We start from the raw sequence: 25,808 nt of genomic DNA on the forward strand, positions 1-25,808 counted from the left end.
GAGGCCTTTAAAAAAACTTTTTCTTTTCAAACCCCCAAAGCTGAACTAGCCGCTCGGGCCTTGTTTAAACCTCAAGCGCTTAGACCAAGCGTGGGGGAGACATTTATTGACTCTGTGTCACACTTCTCACTCGGGTGGCCGAAGCCACTACCATCCGGGACAGCATAGGCTGTGCTTTATGGCAATAGGAATTAGGTTGGTGTTCTTTTGCCCCACACTCGCGACGGTTATAGAATAGTATTAAGTCAGTGCATGCAACCTTAGGGGGGGCTGGTTAAGGGGAAAAATGCTTTCGTTGTAATCTTTCTAGGTGAAACTGCGAGCATGAAAATCCACGAAGAAGCTCATGCAGTCAACCCGTTTGTCAACATTTGAAGTATTTTCGAACCACTACTATTTAGTGGTGATATCCACCGGGTCACTCGTGAATTCTTCATTTCAATAACTGAAATACGAAAGATTTAAGATATGAGTTATCAGATAAGGTAAATTCGAAATCTGCTATCCATTTCTGCTTTCTCCAAGGCGTCGAGTGCGAAAGCAGAGGGAAGAAAAATTATAAGCTCATTATTCAATTCTACATTTCGAGAGCTAAATTTTTCAAGAAGAGAATTAAATCCTCCACAGTGTAGAGAAGTTACAGTAGAAATAAACAAAAATACCACAGAAAGAACAGCAGACGCCTTTTTTATTTTATATTTATAAAAAAGTCAATACTATATGTTAATGATAATTAGACTGAGTTCTGCAAACACATTGTATTTCTGGACTATTACCTTCACCAGGCTTCATAATTATTGCATATTCTCCTTTACATGGATTCTCCGGGTCGCACTGTATTTGTTTTAGAAGGTTTCTGCTGTAATCAGCACCATATTTCTCGGTACATGCAGTGCATATGTCATTACATGTCTTTGCAAAACCATCTGTTTCAATATTTTTTTCAAGTGATCTATTTAGTGACTGAAAAACGAAATAAATACTGTCATATATGGGTAATTTTTTATTTACTTAATAAATATTATGTTGCATTTATTCTACGAAAATTTTAAATGTTATTCAAATATTAAAATAAAACTGTTTAACAGTAAAAAGGCCTTTGTATTTTGCATCGATATATATCGATAATTATCTCTTAAATTTAAATGTAATTTTTAGTGTAATAATTTGATTATTTTGAAGGAATGTAATGCGATGTTATTTTTTTTTTTTTATAAACGCAGAAGTTTTGTTTGGAGTATCGAATTTCTATTCATAAGAATATCAATCCTTTGCGTGAACTTTTTTAAAAAATGACAGAAAAGATGGACTCAGAACAAACATGTTAGCAATCATAAGTAATAAATTTAGGAGTGAAACTCATAAATACATAGAATATTAATAGGTGATATTAAAAATTCTGAAAGCATTTGTAAGGTTTATTTTTATAAACACATCATTTCTTTACGTTGGAGATTTATGGCACTTCTACTATTTCTTCTACTCGAACAGAAAATGCTAATGAAATGAGTTTTAAATAAGAAGCTCAAATCTAAGCTTATGATCCAGAGTTAGCAGCTGAGCTTGTACTGAAACTCTCCTATTGCTGCCAGTTTTTAGCCCTGCGCTACATGTTTAGTGAATAAGTCTTTAATTTGACTGAAAATTGCCTTAAAAATCACGAAGTAGTAGCGCCATGTTGTTAGGCTGTAAATTTTAATTTGTAAATAAAGTTTTTGCTTTAAGTTTAAAGTTTTTGCGCGCTGGGCTGACGTTACAGAATCTAAAACATCAGCAAGTTAATTTTGCAGATGTTTTAAATTCTGTAACTTCAAGATGAAGTGAAAATAAAAATTTTAGTTGTTTTTTCCATTGATATAATTAATTAGTACACTGAAATTGACTGAGAAAGGCAAGACGATAATTCTTTAAGCACTTTAAGAGGCTCAGACTAATATTTAGATGAAACCAAGTTAATTTTAACCTTATATATCGATTCCTTTATTAGCTTGTATTTTAGTTCCGAGAATCAAATATCTGGGGCGTCGAAAAACAGCATTTTAAAATTTCTCAAAATAGAGGTATATTGGAAAAATAATTTCTTTTTGTAATGTTAACTGTCTATCTGTAGCATTTTTTAATCATTATGTACATTTAGACGAGACGGTGCATATTTTGTGAGAAACTCTAAGTTGAAAGACATTACCTGTTAAAACGTTTCCATTTCAAAAATTTCTGTTACAGTTTAACTCTTTATCTTCTTATTTGATTTAATGTCATAATCAAAACTATGTAATTGTATAAAAATTATAATTATAAAATAAGAATTACAATTAAAATTTCTTTAGATTTTGATTCGAGCATACGAGATGTTTTTATTGTAAAACACGCTTAATCAAATGACATCCTAGAAAGTGACCCCAAGTGCCTCTTATTTCTTTCATTTGGTAGATATTATACTAGTAGTTTTATGTTCGCTTGGTATATCGCGTTCACTCAGACACTCAGCTTCCCTTCTATTCATTAATGACTCTTAATTTTAAGATTCATATGACGAAACTTTGACGGAAAAGTATTTTTTAGTAAAAGTTTGAAACTTTACTTAAACGAATCCGTTAGCAAAGACGATGAATACATAAAGAGGTTCTTTCGACCATATCAAGGTCAGTCATGCAACAAGGATTGATAGAATGATGGGAAATACTGAAAAGCTATCTTATTGGCTAAATGTATATTTTTAAATACATACTGAGAATACGTTTAAGCATTTTCCACATTCTTTTCCAACTGAGCAGTTAGCTTCCCAGTCACGGCAAGCACCTACAGCCATTGCTTCGGCTGGTTCATCTTGCCTGAAAAATTTGAAGATCTTTTTATAAGTAATCAAACACGTAAATAATACATTTTGCTAAATTCAGTTAATTTCTTCAAGATACGTGTTTATAATTGTTTTCTTTATTTTTAAACCCTTTGAATTCTATGCTTAGTATACTTATTCACTTATATTTTCTCGTTAGTAATCCAAAAGTTAATTTTAATCACATGATTTGTGAATCAACTTTAATGACCACCTCGCATTTAACTATAGCAGGTTTTGAGTTTCCATCATATTCTTGGCATATAAAAGACAATCTCCTAAAGGTTCTGTAACATTAAATCTGTAACAGCGATCACATTGATTTCAGCAGAGGGTCAACTATGCCTGATTACTCTGCTTCATCTGAAATTACTTGTTTTATTCAGTGAAAATACTAAAGCATTATTAATCGAAACAAATACAATTTCTTTTAGTTATAGATAAAAGATCCAAGGTTCAAACTTTTCAAGATCAAAACGCTCGAGATAGGCTTCCATTCAAACGACCACAACCGCCCGAAACAGCGATGCTGATTTCTTCCCTTCCCCTAAGGTATGCAGTAGCAGGTGCAGTTTCCACAAATGCATTGCATCAGTTTACTGCAGATAACTTGTCCTAGCTGGCATGATTTATGGTTTCTTATCTTTATTTGTTAGGAAGTAGAAAGAAAGTCATTTGAAATCTTCACACCTCTTTGTAGATTAATGGATGGATTGGAAAAAGGATTAAACTGCTGTGAATCTCAAAAGACATTTCGAACGTTTCGGTATTTTAAGGATACAGGTTAGCGATGGCTTCGGTTTTGTAATGGTTAGTTGAAAATATCCCGGTATTCAGAAATAAGGAAACAATAGCATAATACAATCCCGCTTATTAAACTCAATGGTTAACGAACTCTTCAGCCGCTTCTTACGTTCAAATTTTCAGGAACCAAAACCAAATATTTACTGAACAACAGAAAAACTTCCATTTATTTAACTCATCTCCGCCACTTATAAAACTCAAATTGGCGAAAGTCTGATTCTTCAGATCCAGAATAAAATATTTGAAATTGATAAAAGATGTTTGATATTCATTCATTTATCTTTCAATCATGTAATGCTTCAATGAAACGGGTTTAGCAGAAATTTCGGCCAACGTATTTAGAACCAAAACGTCCTGGATGTGTTGGGTATCTTTTCCTAGTCCCCGGCAGACAGTGTTTGTAGATTTGTTTATATTCGAGCATGAAGCTAAACAGAATAAGGTTATAAATTTATTTGTATACAATTCACAATAATTTATTTCAGTATATATATATTGTATAATCTTAAATTCACTTAGTGCGAAATCGAGTTATTCTACTACTTGCGCAATAGCTGCAAGTTAATAGTAATTTATTTACTATATATATACATAGATAGATAGATAGATAGATAGATATAGATAGATAGATTGGTAGCTTTGTTACTAGTTATACGCAGTTTTGTTACTAATTATTATGAAATATACACAAATGTGTACCTTTGCTACTTTGGCTAGCTTTGTAATTTTAGATAAATTTTTTATGATTTTCTTTATATTTAACAGTAGTATCTACACTTATATTTAAAAGATTTGAAAACAAATTTCCTTACGTAACTGAATGACAGGATGCTTTCGGAATGTATGGGCTATGGTCAAAAGCATTTCGATGTCGCTCATCTTTAGAGAAACTGTCACCATGAAGTAGAACCTAACGGAAAGGCAAAGCAAAATATTTTATTTCTTGCTGCTATAAAAAATTGAGTGTAACTGCAATATTTTCATATTTTTACACAGCCAAAAGTAACATTATGTTTCAAATGGTATTTTTAATAATTAATTCATGTAGAATTTTCATAAACGGAGAACTGGGAATAGAGTGCCAAATGGAATTAAAATATAAACAAAGTGGTAGTAATGAACTTTACTGATAACGGAGCGATTTATTTTTATGTTTGTTCGTTATAGGGTAAAAGATTTGGCTTAAAACAGCCAACACTTTTTTCCAGTTCCAGAAGTGACGAAGGAAATAAAATGATGGCACTAGGACTAGGCATTAACAACTCTGCAGTATTTCAGTACACATTTCAAACTGAAGTAGTATCTGCAATGCCATATTTACAGCATTATGGACCCCCGGGAAAGCCAGTGTGCTGGTGCATTACCACGGGAAAAACCACCGTTGTTCAGCTGGTGACGGCTGGGGCTTCTACGAGCACAACTCACAGAAATGAAATGTAAAAGAATTATAGATGGACTCCTATACTCCTGCCACCCCTGGGTCGATTCCCATTGGGCACAAGTGTTAAGATGGTAATGCATGTGTGTTATCAAATTCACTGTTGAAGCAAGACAGTATTTCAGTTCAAAAAGTGATTGGTATACTTCGTAATAAAATCCCATACCTTTTTAGCAAATTCAAAAAGAGATTTGCGACACTATTTTCATTCCAGGATTCAAAAAAGTATTTTTGTGGTTCTAACAAATGATTCGCCAAGTGCAGCAAGATTATAAATAAAACTTCTGACGTTTGAACTAAAGATTCTATGCAGCGGGTTCATTGTTATATATAAATACTAAAGTTGTATTTATTCCATATATTTTTAATGCACATGCATGGAAATAAAGCAATAATGTGATATCATAGTCCTGATAATGATGAACCCAGGCAACCAAAGGGAACCGTGTAACCAGTAGAAGAAATTATTGAAAATATGGTAGAAGTAAAATAAAGTAGATGGATCATAAAGTAGGAAGAGTTTCATTCAAGAACGGTAACAATAAAAAAATTTTTTACGAGAGTGAAAAGTGTTATTCCAAAAAAATAAAGTTAATCACGATTATAATAAAAGATGGTATAATTCCGTTAGAGCGCCTTCAGTTAAAAGTGCGCCAACAACCACGCCAAATATCTTGGCTCGAGAATTCTAGTTTTAGTTTGAAATATCGTCGCTTATTATTTTGAATATTTTTTATATACGTTTAAAAAATTGTGGCTCTAGAGTTCTAGTTTTCGTCACTGGTTATTTTTTGCCATATTTCGCCATTTTTTTAGTACGATTTGGCATTTACCTAATGACGAAGAGGCTGCCATAAGATTCTTTCAGGATAAAGGAATAATTCATAACAACAGACTTCGTTCTCAAAAATCATCCCATGAAGCTAACTTTCGACTCAAACAAAGCTCCTATATGGCGTTGTTACGTACGTTCTTGATGTGAAAAAAAAAAGAACTGAGAACCAAAACATGGTTCGAAGGCTCGCGTCTTACTTTCCTCAATGCCGTTCGTTTCATCTACCTGTGGTATCAAGAATTGACGTCGACTGAATTTTGCAAACTTCAATTAAAAATGAGCCGTAATACGACAGTAGATTGGAATAACTACTTGAGGAAGGTATGTGCAAATAGCTTGATATCTCGTAAAAGAATTAAAATCCTTGGAGCCAACAAAATCGAAGAAATAGACGAACTTCTTTTTACAAGAAGGAAAGTTTGTGTATGCGATTATGGCAAAGCCGCAAGGGCTATCTGCCTAAAGGGAGGAATGCCTTCGTGGAGGACTTTCTAAGGAAAACTGGCTCGTATACACGTTACACATGGGGAAAAACCACAAAAACACTCATGCAGCCAGCCTGTTCTCGGGATTCGAGCCTCAGACCGAACTACCAGTGTTCAGCGACTTTACCGCTCGGCCGCTGGTGGGCTCTTTTTACAAGAAGGAGAAACAACATTGGACGTATTTTTCCAGAACAATGGGTATTCGGGGATTTATGCCGGGAAAGCAAAGAATGTTTTCTGGTCGTCATTCCTGATCGTTGTGCTACGACATTGATGACTGCCATTTACGAAAACATCGCGGATGGCAGCATTATATTTTCAGGCTGCTGGAAAGGATATAAGCAAGAAGAACTAAGAAAAGCTGAGTATGAACATGATACTGTGAATCACAGCTATAATTTTGTAGACCCCGAAACTGGATGCCGTACCCAAACTGTGAAGCGATTGTAGGGTAGTGCTAAATAAAGAAATAAACATCAGTGGTGCACTGCTCGCCACCATTTAGAATCATATTTAATAGAATTTATGTGGCGTCGACTATATTCAAAAACTCAAAATTTTTCTGCAATACTGAACGATATTCGTAATTTTATGCCACCTGTTTAGATTGTATTTCGTTTTGTTTTGATATTTTAGATTCATGTGTAGAATATTCTAAGTTCCAAAATTAAAAAGAAAAAATTACTTTCTTTGAGAATTAAGAAATTAAAAAAATTACTTTTTACAGAATTATTATTTTATAATTTAATATTTCGCGAGAATTGGAGGCAAAAAAAAAAAAAAAAAAATGGCGCTTTTTTAACTGACGCCGCTCTAACGGAACAGTACCTAGAAGATAAAGACGAAAAAGGATTAAGATAAAAAGCCCTCAATTAGTAAGACTCAATATACACACACAATCTAAGAAATTAACTGTCCAACACATTCACTGCAGACATCTGGAAACCATCCAAAAGTTGACTCTATTGTAAAGTAAATGCTTTCACTCTCTCTCTTCAAATTAAATTCGAAAGGTAATTATTAATTCTTATTGTAAAATAACAGGATGGTTATGAACAGAATTATTTATGCTATAAAATTCGCGGATTGTGTCTCGCCTAAAACTATTTTCGGAATTTGAGAAAAATAGCTTTTGTGAGATATGGAAAAAATCCCAAGCCCAAATGAAAGAATATGTTACAATATAGTCAACAGTTGAAGTAATATTACTCAACTGAAATTAATATATATATAAGTTACAAAACTAACGAAATTAATATATATATAAGTTATTTTAAGAACGATGCCGTAATTACCTTAGCAACGTTTTTATATCAAGGTCGTTCAGTCTGAAAAAAAGGCTATCGTATTAAACTAATATGCCATAACAATGTCGCTTGTTTCTCTAACATACACATTAGTGAAAATTTTGTGTCTTCATACAAATAGTAATTCATATGGCTTTCTCAAAAAAAATAACTTCCTGGAGTACTGTTTTAACATAAGTATAATTGATGAAGTGTTGTTTACCTCTTCCAGAGATGCTAATCTATTATGAAAGATTTAAAGGTCTATGACCTCAAGAATTGATGATACTTCTCATAGAGCTCTCCAGGCACTTCCTAAAAGATACTTTTTTCCATTAATATCTACAGTGCCATTAATATATGCAATTTGAATTAAACAATACCTCTTTTTTTCTGTCTGGAAGCTTGAAACTATGCATTCCCATAGGTATATATTAGGTATCGCCATGCTAACTGTAAAGCTTCCGCCCTAATTTTGAGGAAGAACACCTCGGGGGGGGGCAATCCTAGGGTCTCTTATGACTTTTCCTGTTCCCCTAGCATTAACCTCTAGACAGGTGTTTCTGCTCACAGTGCATTTTGAGTGACCTCTTACCATGCAGGCATTATTCTCTTACAAACATTACAGTTCAATAGTTTCTATAAGACTCTTTAAAACTGAGGATGATATTAAAAAAAATAAGATCACATTTTTAAGGAAATAGTAGAGGAATTAAAAATGAAAGGATTTGAATTTAGAAGACTAACCTGGTTAATTTTAGGGATATTTTTCATTGGAAACTTAGGCTCCAGAACTTCATTCATCCAGTTCAAACTAAATGGCTTTAGAGCTTTCTGTAATGGCTGATTGTGATACCATATGTATTTCTAACAGAGAAACATACGCGTAAATCTTTTTAATCCAGTAAGTATATGCTACAAAAAAAAACATTTTTATGTTACAGTTTTTATAATTAGTGAGATTTAATACTGGGAGAAAAAAAGGAAATGTTCCATATTATGAAATGTGTACATATTTCTGAACAACAAAAATTAGGTTTGATATCTAAAAATTGTAATTCTTTAATTAAATAGCGAAGGATTGCATTCTACTAAATAAATCAAGCAAATTTCATTTTCATTAACCACGAGTAAGTTTTAAGCAGTTAGTTCATTGTTGTCCAATTTTTATCATTCTGTTGCAATTTTAAAAAAAAAAATAATCTGAAAAGTTTCAGTTTTCTGAAAAGTGTTTTTTTTTTTTTTTTTTTTTTTTTTTTTTTCTTTCTTTCTTTCTTTCTTTTCCAGACCAATTCTTGAGTTTATCCATGTGTCGACTAGCTCCGCCATACCTGAAGTTCAGATTTTTTAACTGAAGAAAATCGTGTTTTTTTCGACGCCATGGAGCTATGTCGACTTTGCCAGACGTCACCGTTATCTTGGATAAACCCAGGACCGGGGTTAGACATTTTGACATCCAGTGCAAATTCTGCTACTCCGTAGTTCTGCTGCCCAGTTCCTTGCTAAATTGTAAATATTTCTGCAGTCCCTAAACCATGCCGCCCGGTGAGGCTGCGCGAGTTGCAACAACTGTAGTACTCGCTCAGGATAACCCTAGCCTGAACGGCCCTTTTAAAAACATTGGTGTCCTTAAAAAGCCTTCGAGAAAGACCTTCTATTAGCATTTGGTTCGTATTTATTTTATTCTTGAAGAAAAACATTCGTGCAGCCTGTCCGTTCTTCGGGATCCGAGCGTGGGTCGAATTATCAGCATTTAGCAATTTTATCCAGTCGACCACAGGCGGGCGGCAGGAAATTGAGAATCAGCTTTATATTCTGCATGGAATTAATGGACTTGCATGTATCAATGCGTACAAGAAGACTTAAGGCACTTCTTTTTAATATAGGGAGAAAGGCATAAAGCTTTTCCACAGAAATTAATTTTGTAGGGTTTCCCTTATTTTGCATAACAAATTTATTTTAAGTTTGATATCTTTCCTGAACTTCTAAATTTCCCTTCGCATTTTCTCGCCAGGATGTAAATTTAAAGTTAAGCGAAGTGAGTATTTAAACGGATGAATCTCTGAGTTTATTCAGAGCGTGTTTTCGCTAGCCAGCACACGTTTCGTTGCTATCTCCCTGTTATGCTAGTAGACCTCCTGGCAATTTCGGATTATTATCACGCCTTAGTAGGTTTTTGTGAGTCAGCCTGTTAGGCTTAGTTTAAAATGCTAATACAGCAATATTTTATTTTAGATTTCGACTAGAATTATATTCTACGTTTCAGTTTTACCGCAAGTTGACGGTGCCATTGTAAAACACAAAGATCGCGCCTTTCTTTTAAATTAAATTTTAAATTAAATAAAGGGATGTTTTTCACCCTTCTTCTATGCTGGTAATTTATTCACGCCTGTGCAAGAATTCGCCAGGTTCACTGTAGGATCTAATTTAGTTTATGTGGAATAATAGAGTCAGATCTTACAGTTTAAGGATATTTTATATGGGCACACCGCATACCTTCCAATTCACTATATTTCAAGAGATTTTAAACATTAGGCACAGTAACGCTTTCACAATCTAGACTGCAGATAATAATTATATGCTCCAAAAGGTTCATATCTTTTTATAAAATATAATTTTATATAATGCAGCCATAAAACTTTGAGAAATTAAATTCTAAAAAAAAAGGCTGCTTAAACAATATAAACCTCGTGAACAAAAGAAATTTTAAAATGTATACATTAAAACAAAAGTATTCTTATTCCAATAACTATAAATTCATACTAAAATATGTTATTTATAATTAAGTAAATCTAACTATAATTTCTTTATGCATTAAAAAAACTCTTCCTATTATAACATTGGGAGTAAAATCTTCCTTTAAAAAGAACTTCTCTAATTTCTACAAACCTCCTGAGCTTCTGTTTTTGGTAAACCTGATCGGTATACATGGGGCTTGATAAAATCTTGAGTGCGTTTGTGAAGACAATGATGAGCTCTGAAATTCATAAAATAATTACTTAATTGATTTTAGAAAAAAAAAGGGTATTGTTTGATAACCCTCAACTACCTTCAGTTGAAACTTTTAATACAAAATGATGTATATCATAGTCAACAATAAGTATAAAAGAACTAAGAAACATTAACTAAAATTAAACTTCCACAAAATCTGCCCTTCATCAGCATCAGCACAATTACTAAATTATCTTCTCATATCAGGACTCCTGTTCCTTCTAATTGCTTTTGGGAACATTCAGTAATCCTGAATGGGAGCATGGAGCTTACTGAAACTATGCTCGTGTGTTTAGAAGATACGACAAGGATGCGAAAGGTGAAATTACTCTATGCTTCTCACAGTTGACAGCTGTTCCCGCACTTCGGGATAAAAAGATCAGCACTTATGGTCTCAAACGTAGAAAATAAGAACTACAAACTAACTTAGCTATATAAGAACTAAGATAATTTACAAAGACTAGTAACTCGAAGATTGGTCTTTTAACTCCCCGTATGTAATGAGCAGAATGCGGGAAACTACAATACGTCTTCAAGTATCAGCGAGAATTAAGTTTTGGCCTTAAAGGCAGACAGGAACTGACTGAGAAGCACTCTCGTGGTAAAGCAGCGAGAAGTATCTCTGTAACTCTCTCTTTTGGCTAAAAGCCATATATTAAATACTTAACAGTTTGCAAGCTCATTTACATAAACAAAACTAGTCGTTCTTATTCTAGCCGGAAATGGAAAATAAGAGAGGATAACAAAGCTTTAAAATAAAATAAACGTTAGTAAAACTTAAAATCCTTACACTCACAAGTCAATGATTAACAATTGATTTGTGAAACGTATGTTTAAATAAAAGAATACGTATTCATTGAATAATCTGAAAACTGAATTTAGCAGGCTTAATTTCTTATGCGGGGGTCACTAAAAATACAACTTTTCTTTTTGAGCTCCTCGGTAGGTTAACAGGAACTCTAAATATTTTAAGAGAAAAATGATTATTCATTTATGTGCTATATATAATTTGACATATTTTAGCAAGTTTTATTTAAAATGCTAAAAAAAATATCATATGAATGAATTCATATTATATTCTATGCAGTATGTCATGCAATAAATCCAGTTATTATTAATAAAACAAGTATAATAAGCATTAATAATACAATACAAATATTAATAATAAATCTTATCTTTTGATCATTACATTGAATAACGCAGAATTATTAGATTTACTGGTAAGTATTAGTAATTAACAATGAATTCTAGTGAATTTAATAAAAATATGTTTCATAGTATTTTAGTATTTATTTTTTTATATCTTCATTATTTATTACATAAAAAAGGTCTTATGTTTATGCTTTATAGAATGGTTAGAAATAAATTACTTATGTTTGCAAGAAGGGTCTCATGGCATTTGGAATTCTTTTTTTTTTTTTTTTTTTTTTTTTTTTTTTAAATTTTATTGAACAACGTGCATAAAGTATTTAAATATATTATAATGATTTCTTCTGTAATGTTTTTATGCTTTGCATTAAGCTCTTTCGTAATTCTGTTTCATCCTCCAAGACCTGTTGCAATATGAATCTCATGAATAATTTTAAAATGATGAACATTTTCAATTCGCAGCTTGTGTAATCATTGATAGCTTTCTGGTGAACTTCATACAAACGAATAATATTATTCTCTTGTAAATAACTGATTATTTCTTCCTCTTTTCGATTTTAGCATGTTAATATGATGTAGAAATTGTGTTTTCGGTGACCCTAAATCACCCATTACTTTTATCAGTAACGTAAAATTAATGAAAATGTAAAACAATTATGCACTTATTAGCAATGACAGCCGTAACAGTCTGACAACACAGAGCATCTAGAATAATCTAAACTGTTAAGTTCCAATCACATGATGATTTTTCGGTCATATGAATGAAGTATAAGCCGAACTTTATTGCTAGGTAGGCAGGCCTTACTACGTCGCGAAAGCTGGTTTAAGTATTTTGCCTAAGCCTTCTAACTTTTCAACTTTATTCCAACTTGGTGTAAGAAGCGACCAGTTACAGCGGAGCAAATACAAACTGACATTCGGTCGCCTACTTCACTGAGGCAACTCCCATTTACTTCCCTAATTGGGAACACAGCAATAACTTTTATTTAACACTCAAAAAAATGGCGACATACAAACAAGAAGAAAAACATATTCTAACATTTAAAAATAAATTACATTCTTCGTGCGAGAGTCGCACGAGGCACTCGAGTCTGGTTTCAAATATTGCCATTCACAAATACCTTAATGTTCATCTATTTAAATTATTTAAACTACAAGATTTTAATATTATTTAAAGCTGTTACAACCTCGAGGCACTCGAGTCTGGTTTCAAATATTGCCATTCACAAATACCTTAATGTTCATCTATTTAAATTATTTAAACTACAAGATTTTAATATTATTTAAAGCTGTTACAATGCGTAATGGCGAGTCTCAAATTGAACTTTTTGAGAAATATTACATTTATTATTCATAATTACGAATTATTTTCAATCACCGATTCATGTGATAAATTCTAATAAATTATTCACTATAACCGTTTTATTTGGGTTCAGCAGTCGATTATTATTAATATAAATCGAATTATCACTTGAACGGTAACATATACATGACATCCTCATTAACTCTACAATCAAATTTGTTAAAATATATGCATTTAAATGAATATGCGCATACATAAGCAAGAGAATTTTAAAATGATTCACTTAAGTATGAAAATTTTAAAAAAAGAAAAAAGTAGATATATTCGATAGATTTGGTAATATTGAGATACTTTTCTGAATTAACGTATTTCCAAAAATAATCCTCATATTCTCTGGCTTGTAAGGTTAGTCAGTTTGGGAAGTTATAATTTTATTTCCCATCACATCTTTTCAATATTAAATGCGACAGAAATGTAATATGGTTTACATTTAAAATTTGTTATAAAAGAAAAAAACAAATGCTACATGATAACTTTCATGAAATCTAAGCTTCATGATTTCAGTGCATTTTTTGATGTTACAAATACAATTTTGAAATTTTCTTAGGTGATCGGACATATTTAGATAGCGATTTCAATTGTTTTGTAGAAGATCTATAGGCATCATAAATTTTGCTCTGTATACATTAAATACTACCGATAAACTCAGTGACTGTACTTTTCCCTTGCAATTCTAAATTTAAATCTATTAATTTCGATATAAAAACTGTGAGAAATGATAAATTACTGAATATCTTTCACTTCCCTTGCGCATATTTTTCACTTACATTTGCGCACTCTCAATTTTATTCTTCGAGAAAAAATGTTATCTCAGTTACTAATCACGATCTCGTTGCAGAAATTTACTTCTACTTAGCCACCTTACATCGATATGTAATAATAAAGACAATCTTCCATAAAGCTGCAGTTGGAAGAGACGTCGTCCGAGAGAACTTACTTGAACGGAAATAACAGTTTTCAACATTACGTCTATTATATCTTTTGTTGTTTGAAAGTTGTTCTGGTTAATACTTGTTCCTGAATTATGCATTAGTAGTTCAAAAACTTCATTTTTGGCATAGAATTATAAATCTATTTTTTCGTCCTATCAGTGCTCTTGCTCAGTATATGAGCTAAGACTAATATAAAACTATTTGTTACTAAGACTAACTAATTGTTACTAAGACTAATATAAAAACTGGTAGTTTCAAACTAGTGAAGAAGTTTTTTAAAGAGGTTCTATATCTACATTTGTTTCAAAGAGAACATGTCCAACAATTCTTCTTTATATATACAATGTTTAAAAACAGTACGAATACGATAAACAGTTATTGCTGAGTCACATGACGTGTCGATTCATCAAATTGAAGGATAAAACAAGAACATCTGTTAATGTTCTTATATAACTACTCTCTTATATTTTCACTTATTTTTTTAATCCGAAGCATCACAGTATTTTGAGACAATTATAAGCCTTTAACTGCACCAATAGTTTCAAGCTTATTCTTAAAATCATTTAAAAGTGAATCAAACATTTCCAATAAAGTTCCTTTTATAAATTCACCTTCAGAAAATGGTTTACATTTTTTGCTAGAACAGGGCTCACTGTTAATCAATTACATTATTAAGAGTATATGTTGAAATGTCAAGAGTAATGTTCAACATAATGTGTAGCATAGAATATATAGTGTGTTAAATGTAGCAATGGGTTTCGTTAGTGTGCCCTAAGTACAGCACAATGATGAACGCAACGCACATTATAAAATGTATAGTGTATTGAGTGTAACAACTTGTATAGCAGTGTGTTAAAGTGCGATGTAACCAGAATAACGCCTAAATACAAAGCTATTTTTCGTATGTATTCAGAGAATAGCGAAACGTATATGACAAGAAGCTTTTAGCATAGTGTTCTTCAATCGAAAGTAGTACAGAACATATTGTGTTCTCAAATGTGTTACCCGCATTTTGTATATTATAAGTATACCGTTACGTAACCAACTTATGTTTCTGTTTATTTCTATGTTCGCAACGTTTCTGCTATGCTCGCAACGTCAGAGTCTTTATTTCAGGAATTAAAAAACTAAAATGAAATAATTTCAGCTACAAAAGCTATGTCTCTGTTACGAAAGACGGTGGCATGACGAGTGGATGGTATGGCGAACGACATCTTCGTACAAATGAGATCTGATTTAGAAAAATGTGTTTTTCCCCCTGCAGTTTGATTAATCTACTGATGGTATTGATTTATCGTAATTTCTAATGTTCACGAGAATGTTGTATCCTGACTTTTCCGTGAAAGAAACATTTTTAACTATGCTAACTTTGGAAAAACACGCCGGGCAAGAGATGTCTGACGCAAAAAAAAACAAATATACTACTAAAAAGAACGTACTAATTTAAAAATTCGTCGCAATCACAACCGATGGTGTCTCAAACTATGATCGGGAATGCTCGGTTTATTAGGCTCTCTAGGCAGGATGGCACATTTCCCAAATTTAATTTATACCGCTGCATTATTCATCAGGAAAATCTGGAAGCTAAATAGTTCAACCTCAATCATGCCATGACTGTTATTGTACGCAATGTAAATTTTATCCGTGGATGGTAAGAATTGGAGGCTCCCTTCAGCCCACCTGGACACGATGTCCCCATAGCTCAAAAGAAGGGGCCCCGTATCTCCACAAACGAGGGCAGCCACCCTTAAACAACAAACAAAAATATTAAATCAAAAATAAGTAAGCACATCTAACACAAATTTACAGACCAACAAAAAAACAAAAAAAAATCCATAAACAAAAATTCACAACATAGAACACCACAGATATCTAAAACCCATATAAATACAAAATTCAATTTTAACAGAAGATTCCTACCAGCGCCCTATTTTCATTGATAAATTTCATTAGAGTAATAGAATATGATTTTAAAACTTTAAAATTAATGACATTTACATTAAAATCAGTAATGTTAAAAATCTGTCTAATAGGGGCTATTAAACTACAATCAACCACGAAATGCCTAGCATCACCATCAACCTGAAAACTATTACAGAATTTATTTTCCTGCAGATTAAATCGGTTGAAATAGAACGGAAACCTACCATGCCCAGTTAAAACCTGATTAACATCAATATTATTCATACATTTCATTTAATTTGTGATTTTAATTAGTTCCATAAATCCTTTGTTTTTAGGTGAAGAGAAACACTGTATCTTCCATTTGTTAGCGTAAAATTTTTTCATTCTTCGAATAGCAATTCTCTTCGAACCTGTTACTTCAATATCCATTGCACTGACATTTGGGACCGCCTGCTGGTAGACGGTCTTTGATTCATCAATTTTTTAAAGCTTTGCTTGGCGAGCTAGATAACGAGTAAGGTAATATGGTTTACCATACAGAAGTAAGGTATCTGAGTCAAAGAATAGTTTGAACATTTGTTACAATACTATCAGAACTTAAAACTTAAATTAGGCAATTATGACCAAAAAAATGGATAGCATGGAGTAACTTGCTGACTTGGTATTTTTAACCGATATCACTGCAATATTCAAAGACCTATATGCTGTATTACAAGGAAAAGGTAAAGACGTATCGGAAATGAGGAACTCAATGTCTGCTTTTCTGGCTAAAATCGATTTGTGGAACCATGTATTGCAAAAAGACTACCAATATTTTCCGTTATTTACCTCCATTATAAACCCAGAATTTATTATGGAGTATGATTCATATAAGCAAGTTGAAAACCTTCTGTTAGTTAGCTTGTAGAGTAATTAGGTTAATTAGGTTATATTTTCAATGGAAAAACATTTTTTGAGCAATTTTAATGTTTGCCTTGTTCATGCAATAACGCAGAATTGTGCCTTGATAGTTTACCTGTGAGACAAATATAAATACCGCGTCCTTACATATAGTCAAACTAACCATATCCGTAATCTTTTAGTTTTAGTCTGTAGAGACATTAGGTTAATTGGAAAAGCAGGAGAGATGAAAAATATGCAACCGCCTTCCCCGGGAATCGAGCCACGGACCTCTGGAATACCTTCCCAGCGTGCTACCGTTACACCACGAAGGCACGCTAGGGAAGTGGGAGAAATACCTTATAAGCTCAGAGTTTAAAAGAAGATAACGAGACATGTTTTCTGTGGAGAATATTTTATTATTCACAAAATATCCTTTCTTAGAATTAGACATAACATAAGGGCTCTTCGTACTGATATAACACTCAAAAGCAGAGAAAAAACAAGTGGTGAAGGTTTTTAAACTAGTGCATCCTATTAAATACAAAAACATACTCCGATGTATACTAACGATGAAAGCATACTTTGAATCAACAATATCTCTGTGACAAGGCTACTTCATAACTTAAAATAATAAGAAGAAAATGCGGAAAAATATTGATTCCAGAGCATGTGGAAAGCAATATGGTGCTGGCATGCCCGTGTATCAGAATACACTCCAAAATTTAATAAGTTGTCAGAGAATATTAATAATTAAATATCTTATTAATATCATGTTAAGAACTTAATGCAGTACTCACTGAATGAGATATTTGAGGATGACAATTTAACAGTTACATTTTCTTGTATTAGTACTAATTAGTTTATTAGCATATGCTTTTCTTTATTTTCTAATTTGAAATAAAATTAGTTTGATCCTGCTCTACTTTTGCGTTTTATTAGTGGATGTTCTTCAGTTTTTTTTTTTTTTTTTTTTTTTAATTTATTTATTTTTTTCGTATTAATTTTACTTATTGTTTTGAAACATAAAATCATACAGTAAAATGATATATTTTCATGAAATTAATATTTTTTCAAACATAAAACACAAGGAGGCACGGCGGAAATTTAATAACCCTTAAGGCTAAACCGATTGGACACTACTTCTGTAAACCACACGATTATAGTAATGACACGGAGAGGGCGAAATTCTCTCAGGATCTTCTGGGTAATAATGCCGAAAGCCTGCGCTATAGATCCCAGCCTAGAGTGGAGATTATCCATATTCAATGTTTCAAAGCAACGTTTTTCCTGGTTTTCTATCCGCATTGCTTTCTTTTTTGCGAATGACAAAACATAGTAATTTTTTACACCTAATCGTTTTTATGAAAAGCAAATATATTGAGTCATATAAAATGTCTCCGCGCTTTATTGCTACTAGATGGTATTTGACGCCTACATATCCGGCAACACTCACCTGATTGTCTTAAACGAACATGTGCTTAAAAGGTGACATTCAGCTTCCATTTAATATTTTCTGAATCCATTTTCTATCCATTTGATTTCCTGTGAAGATAATTTTCTAATTTGTTGCTCGTGTCAAAAGTCATATTTATTTGAAAATGAGTGAAATATATGAAGAAATACGGTATGTAATGCTTTTTTACTATAAAAAAGGTAAAAACGATTCAAAACATGCCGAAATTTTTGGGAAGTATACGGTGAGAATGTTCTGAGTGAACGAGAGACCCAGCAGTGGTTTGCTCGATTCCATTCCTGAAATTTCGATGTCGAGATTGGAAGGGAATTGCCCATTATCAGCTGCAGCAACCTGGCGAAATCATCAATTCGGCTCTGTACTGTACACAAGTCAACCGTTTTAACAAAGCAGTCCAGAAAGGGCGACCAGACTTGACCAACAGAAAGGGAGTTGTGTTCCATAATGACAATGCGCGGCTACACACATTTTTGATGACTCGAAACAAACTGACGGAACTTGATTGGGAAGTTTTGATGCACCCACCATACAGCCCGGACTTTTCATTATCTGACTACCATTTGTTTCGGTCTCTGCAAAACTCTTTTGATGGTAAAAAATTCGCCGACCGAAGCGCCACTGAAAATCACTTGGCCAGATTTTTCGACGATAAACCATAGAAGTTCTACACCGATGGAATTATGAAGCTACACAAAAAATGCCCAAATATCATAGATAATAATGATCAATATGTAGTTGGTTAAAATTGATTTTCAATAAAGAAATTTTTGTTCAAAAATGTACCAAAAAAGACTTTTTATATGACCCAATATATATGTATTTACCTTCTTAAATTATCTTCATTCACCATAATCCTCTCAGATAAAACTTTTACAAGGAAAATCACTTAATCCTTAATTTTTGTACATCAGATAATAGACTAGTGTAATACGACTTCTTTGCTTGTATTACTGTAGTGATATTATTTACCAATACTTATATTACAGTAGTAATATAAGCATTGGTAAGGACAAATGAAATCTTAACAATATTGCATATTAATTTCTTCTAATATTAATGATAAGTAGTCCGTAAGTAAACAGGGAACCAAATGCTGAAAGAATAAGTCCAGGTCTCAGATGCACAACACCACAAGCTGACATAACTGGAAATTCAGTCTCCATAAGAACTTGGATCAATTTAATAACCTTCTTATCTGCTTCGGGCTTGCAGATTAGATCGCCGATTAAAGACTGTAAATACCGTCGCATTTCTTCGTTTTGGTTGGTTATCCTTGAAGCACAAAGTGTAACTCCAATCGCAGCAACTGGTACTAAGGTTACAGCTGGAACACATTCCGCAAAAAGTGAAATGCTTAACGTTGAATAATCTACCAAAACGAAAGTGGAAAGAGCAATATACATGTCTACCATCTGAGAAAATAGCAACAGGAAGCATATGGGTGAAAGTATATCTCGCAGCTGAACTGAAAGTTGAAAGAGCTGGTTGTGAATGCCCTTGATTCTCTGCATCTCTTTCCATGATTCTCCCATAAATTTTCTCTCGCGAACTTCTGCATAAAAATTCTGAAGTAAATCTCTATACCTATAACATAATGCTCCGCATAATATGGAGATTATAGCTGGCAACTGGTAGTAAACTGTAAAACACAACTGACAAATGATAGTTCTTATAATTGGTGTAGTAACATTCTCTTCATCCAAGGCATAAAAGAAAGAGAAAAATAATTTATAAGTTTCAATAGCAGAATTCATGTTAAGAACACAGAAACTTGCAGAAAGAGCTGGAATCAGTACCGACAGAACTAAGGCTAAATTTATGAAATGTGAGGGTTTTTCCGTATGCTTGCCTTGCAGTTGATGTATTCTATCATATTCAATAAATAGGTTTCTTAGATGTGTTTTCTTCTTATAAATAAAATGCCATAAAATAAGAGGTAACAAACTTGTAAGTATAGAAGGGAAAGCAATTTCGACCTTCAGAGTTCTCACCAACACGTATTTTATATCAAAGTAAATCGCATAAGCTGAAGCTAAGTGAATAACAACTGGATATAACTTGGAGAAAATGGTGCGCAGGAGTCCTTTTTCGGTAGATTCAAAGCTGATATCTATTCCTAAGCATTTCATGAATATAAACAACAATCCGAAGCAGTCAGACAAGTAATAATTCTCTGAAAACATTTCAGAGATGAATTTGAAGTCGTATGATTCCCCACAAAATTTCGCACCTCCTTCAAAACTTGGTAAATTTTACGTACTGTGTTGTCTAACATTAGCCTATACCAAAAAGCTTTAAATTAATTGGATATCATTTTTTTTTCTTTATTTATTTAATTGATTTGAAGATGGGGCGGAATGGCTCCGCACTTTAGACGTATTTTACTTTTATCTCGTGAACCTATCAAAGTTGTCTAGAAAATGAAAAACTTTTTATAAGGCAATGAAAATGCAAAATATGGTATTGATCATATTGCAAGCACACTTCAAATAACGATAATTGAGTATATTTTCTTTTAGTGATATTAGAAACATACACTTTTTTGGGGGGAGGGGTGTTAAACGAGCATGAAAGATTATTGTCTCTTTTATCAGCAGGAAAACTAGTAAATCGAAAAAAATTGCCTCCCAAAAGGTTTAAAGGACGTTGTTTTTTTCTGCTTAAATTTATTTCTTTCAGGTATAAACTTCTAAATCAGAAATGCTATCTTTCTTCGCATGGAAAGGAAGACTAATTTTTGGAACTGAATATTTTCTGTTTATTAACAGCAAGTCCTTGTATGATTTAATTAATCAATCAAAGGTAGCAAAAATGAATTAACCAATTTAACTTTTATTTTCTCTCAGGTTGGTCCCAATTGTTTTCTAATGAAAGAATAAATATAAAAATCTGATGTATACACAGCATGACTTCCTTGTACGGAATATTAAATTATACGCAATTTTTGTTGCATTTCATTTAACTTATTTCCTCGAATTTCATTAAAGACGTATTTCTCATTCAATTAATTCTATTCTCAGTTCGCGGCAAAAATACATAAAACCTCAAATTATCTTCATTAAAAATTTAAAAATATAGAAAAAAAATAAAACACCAAATACAGTTATAAGGTATTTCTCCCGCCTTCTTCGCATGCCTTCGTGGTGTGGTGGTCTGCACGCTGGGCAGGTATTCCAGAGGTCCGTGGTTCGATTCCCGGCGAAGGCGTTGCATATTTTTCACCTCTTGCCTGCTTTCAAAAACATCCTAATGTCTCTACAGTGGCGCCCTAACTAAAAAGGGTGTTGGATGATGATTCTCCTCACTCAGGATTTGGCGATTGAGTCTCCTGAAAACCGCAGTCGCTCTTTAAAAGGGACAGTATATAAGGTATTTCTCCCGCCTTCTTAGCATGTCTTTGTAGTGTAGTGGTTAGCACGCTCGGAGCTTATTCCAGAGGTCCGTGGTTCGAGTCCCGGCGAAGGCAATTGCTCATTTTTCATGTTTCCGGCTTTTCCAAACACCCTAATGTCTCTCTCTACACAGTTAAAACAATAAACAAAATTTTTACAATTAAAAATTAGAGTTTTTACGGAAAAACAAGCAGTTCGGATAGTGTGCAGGAACGCAGACTTTTCGGTGCACAAAACTGAAAGTTTACTTTTCGTCCTACTCTGCAAAAAAAAAGTGGTGCAAAAAGGCTTAATTCACTATTTTGCTAAGTTTCTAATGTAAACAAATATGGCTGCTGTGGTAAAAATATTAGGCTTAGCCGCACTTACACAAATTTTAAATTGTTGGTAATTCTACAACTATTGCATGCAGATTAACTAAAGGCAAAAAACCTTAACTGGAAGATAAGAACAACATAATTCAATTATTTTAAAGCAAAAAATGCACAATTTAACAACATATAAGAATAAAAAAACTGAAGTCACGAAGCCGAGTAACAGAGTGGGTATATATATACTTTTGGTTGCGGTCGATTGCAACCAAAAAGGAAGATGCACAACTGCATGTTATAGCAGTCCTAGATGCAAAATTTCAACGTTCTGAGTTTAATCATTTTTGAGCAATGCGAGATACATGCTTACATACGTACATAGAAACGTCACTAAAAATCTCTTCTGAATCCATTTTAAAGCCTTTCTGCAACCCGTTTTGAGAAAAAGTCCTTTATTCTGTCCTAGCGTACAGATGTCATGCAAAATCATCGTTAAATTGCATTCGATAGCTGTCAAAATGGATATTTTCGTTGAAATATGATACCCGAAAATGTTCGCGGTTACAACACTTCCTTTACTTCGTACAAGTAAAAATTGGTATATTTTTATTTTATTTTATGTGTACTTTTTAATTCCCTATTTATGCACTTCATTTTCCAATTACCAAAAATAAAAGAATTTTTTCCTTTGGTATACAATAATTTAACACAGTTTTTCAATTCTTTAAAGCGCCAAATCTAGTTTAACCGTAGAGACACATTATGGTTCCCTTTACCTTCTAACCACAGTAATCTCAACCCATGAAGTTGTAAAATAAAGATTATTTATCAACACGTGAGCCTGAGAGTTACATAAACTTAAAATTCTGATCGAAATGAACTTACTTCACAACATGATGTTGCAGCCTACGGTTGGATTGAATAATGCACTGTAATAGATTGAATGCACTCAGGACAAGTTATAACATGATGAATTTATTTTACCAAAACAAACGCTTTAAAGTTCTGAAACTTTCCACGAAAACACTCGTACATCTCTTCTCAGCATCATTGAATACAGTCAGAAATTACACTACCTACTAAGAATGTTACGCCTTAAGAAACCTACTGAAAGTGTTAAACACAGCGCAGTGCGAAGCACGTCTAAAAGTCGAAATTCTCGAGGACATCTCTCAGTACTCCGAGTTCAACGCTAAACTAACAACTGAGAAACTAATTTTGTCTCCGGTCCTATATATTTTTTCCACGGTCGCTGAGAAATATCCAGTACTTTTTAGTATGATACCTCCAATACCATATTTCCAAATTACTGATAGGCACATACGGTTAACGTTACATATAAGGGCCGGAAACTGTTACAATTACATATAGGGATCAATTGTATTTTTCAGTTACAGTACCAGTTACAGTTATATAGCGACTGGACCAAAATATGGTAGTCAAGTTTGATGACTTTTGGCGATTTTTCGCCAAATTCGGTGACATCACAAATTTAAGGATATCTTGCCAAATTAGCGAGATAGCCATTTACTAAAAATCAGTGTTAAATAGACTTGACTCTTTAATCTTATTTTTCCGGTAGAGCTTTGAATCTTCAGACTTTTCATTTTATATAATGCAGAATTCGTAGCATTGTCCCCTTCCTAAATTTCATAGAAATCGCGGTACTTTTCCGTTTCGCCGGCGCAAATCTCGCCAAGCAGACTTTATTGGGGACAACATACAGTATACACACAAAAAATATTAAAAAAATGTTAGTTCTAAGAATTCTTTTTTTGAAGGCATAAACATTTAAATATCGCTTAAAATTTTATAAAAAGCCTATAAATAAAGACAATAAATTTATAAAAAGATATTAATTTAAGAATTTACTATGTTTTCATGGTTCAACATCCTGATTCGCCGGTTCATATCACGTGACCCCAAGCGATCTCATCTCACGTAAACTACTGTACAAAAATCTAATGCTCTCAGTAATTATCTACATTCTACATTAATTTCAAGTTAAATCTTAATTTGGAACACAAGTTTAAATGCAAGAAATATTTCAATTCGTACGAATAGCTTACTCAGAAATTATGTAAAACTGCAGTGCTTTACTTCGCTAATGCATTCTCATTAGAATTAATGAATTTAACCCTTGACTTTACCTTTTCTATATTTTCGGCTTCGGGTAAGCGCTATGATTGCATCCTAATTGATTTAATTACCGAAAATGGCCTTAGACATAAAACTCAACTATCTGATAAAAATTCTATAAAATAATGTGCCAGTATTGAAAGAAACAATCAATCTGATAGGAAAAAGCTGCGACTTGTTTTGAAAATGAGGCGTAAAAGGTTACCAGCGAGAATATTCCGTTTGGCATCGGTTGTACCATTACTGGCGACTTTATCGCTTGCGCCGGCAAAACGGAAAAGTACCGAAATCGCTTTAATAATATATTCAGAGCTTTTCAGAGATTTTTCTGAATAAACTATATTCTCGATGAAATTTTACCCCAATTTCTTCCTTTGTAGCCCCATTCTGCAAGCGCATACTTTAAGGTGGTCTACTACAGCAGCATTACAATACTAAAAATTTGTTTACACGCAGAATCGATAATTAAGAAACTATGTTGCGTGAAATTTGGCAGAAATATAAAGCAATAGGTGATTTTTGGAATCAAAATGTTAGAATCAGGTTTGGAATGAAATTTACTTAAATATTATATTTTAAAAAAAATTAGTTTGAAATACGTAATTTTAATGTGTAGTTTGGAAAGTCATCAATAGATAGCGCTACGAGTTAAAATTTAGCATTGTAATCTTATTTCTGCAAAAATTCACGAAGTAATTGATTTTGATATCAGTTATATATCATATTTTTTTTCTAAATAATATTTAGAAGCGTTTCATATATTCCTTTATACACAGTTTTCACTAAACAGTGTCAGCTGTCAGCGGAATGACGTTTACGGCAACCCTATTGCATTGCTATTCCGCGCTCGTTTTGTTTACATTTCATCGTGTCGAAGCTCGGTAATGACGGTTTTTTTCTTCCCCCGTGACTGGATCATGGAGGTAGGAAAGGAGGTTACTTCCTACCTTTCCATGGACTGGATGGTTCATGTGCTATTATCCGCCTTCCCACGGGGAGCTCTTCATCGAAATTGGGTAGGGGGCTGAGCAAAATTGTACTGTCACCTGCATGGTTTTCAAGGCTCTTGCCAACAACAGGCACAATCTTCATGAATATGATTGAATTGTTATTTTACACCTAGGCAAACCACTAATTAGATGAATGACAAAACGAAATATTTTCACTTTTGCATGAGTATTAAGTTAACTAATTGATGCGACTATTATGGTTTATGGAAAAGGATGTATTTTCTTTTTAATTTTACAAATAATTGCCAATTAAATAAAATAAGACAGTTGTTCCTGTGCATCTGAAAAGTATTTAAATAAAGCTCATAAAGATTGTATTTATCAAAAAAAAAAATTCTTCATTACGCTCAGTAATGATTCTTAAAATTAAGATCTACATCCTCAATCATAGAATCAACAGTTTTTCCTCTGAGAAAGGAAAAGTGTGAAAAGGAAGTAAGAACTCACCCACAAATGCACATTAAATCTGCACAAGTATCCGTGTTTATGGAACAGCTTTTAATTGCTAGGCTAAATTTTCATTGACTTTGTAAGTCTTGTTAAAAATATTAATATAGAGACAAGCTAAGATAGTTA

The 25,808-nt window shown here is 32.9% G+C and overlaps 1 protein-coding gene across 1 annotated transcript; it reads right to left on the reverse strand.

The window, feature by feature from the left end:
- Positions 1 to 691: 691 nt before the first annotated feature.
- Positions 692 to 25,808, reverse strand: LOC118185220 (uncharacterized). Its single transcript, XM_035355045.2, has 6 exons — positions 25,680 to 25,808; positions 10,574 to 10,661; positions 8,432 to 8,551; positions 4,453 to 4,550; positions 2,729 to 2,831; positions 692 to 963 (listed from the first exon to the last, which is right to left on the reverse strand). Exons 1-6 carry the CDS (start codon positions 25,691 to 25,693, stop codon positions 724 to 726), a joined length of 663 nt encoding a protein of 220 aa, XP_035210936.1. The 5' UTR covers positions 25,694 to 25,808; the 3' UTR covers positions 692 to 723.

This window comes from Stegodyphus dumicola, chromosome 5, assembly GCF_044657685.1.
Source record: "Stegodyphus dumicola isolate Sdum_Otavi_A_Nest chromosome 5, ASM4465768v1".
Classification (NCBI taxonomy): Eukaryota; Metazoa; Arthropoda; class Arachnida; order Araneae; family Eresidae; genus Stegodyphus; species Stegodyphus dumicola.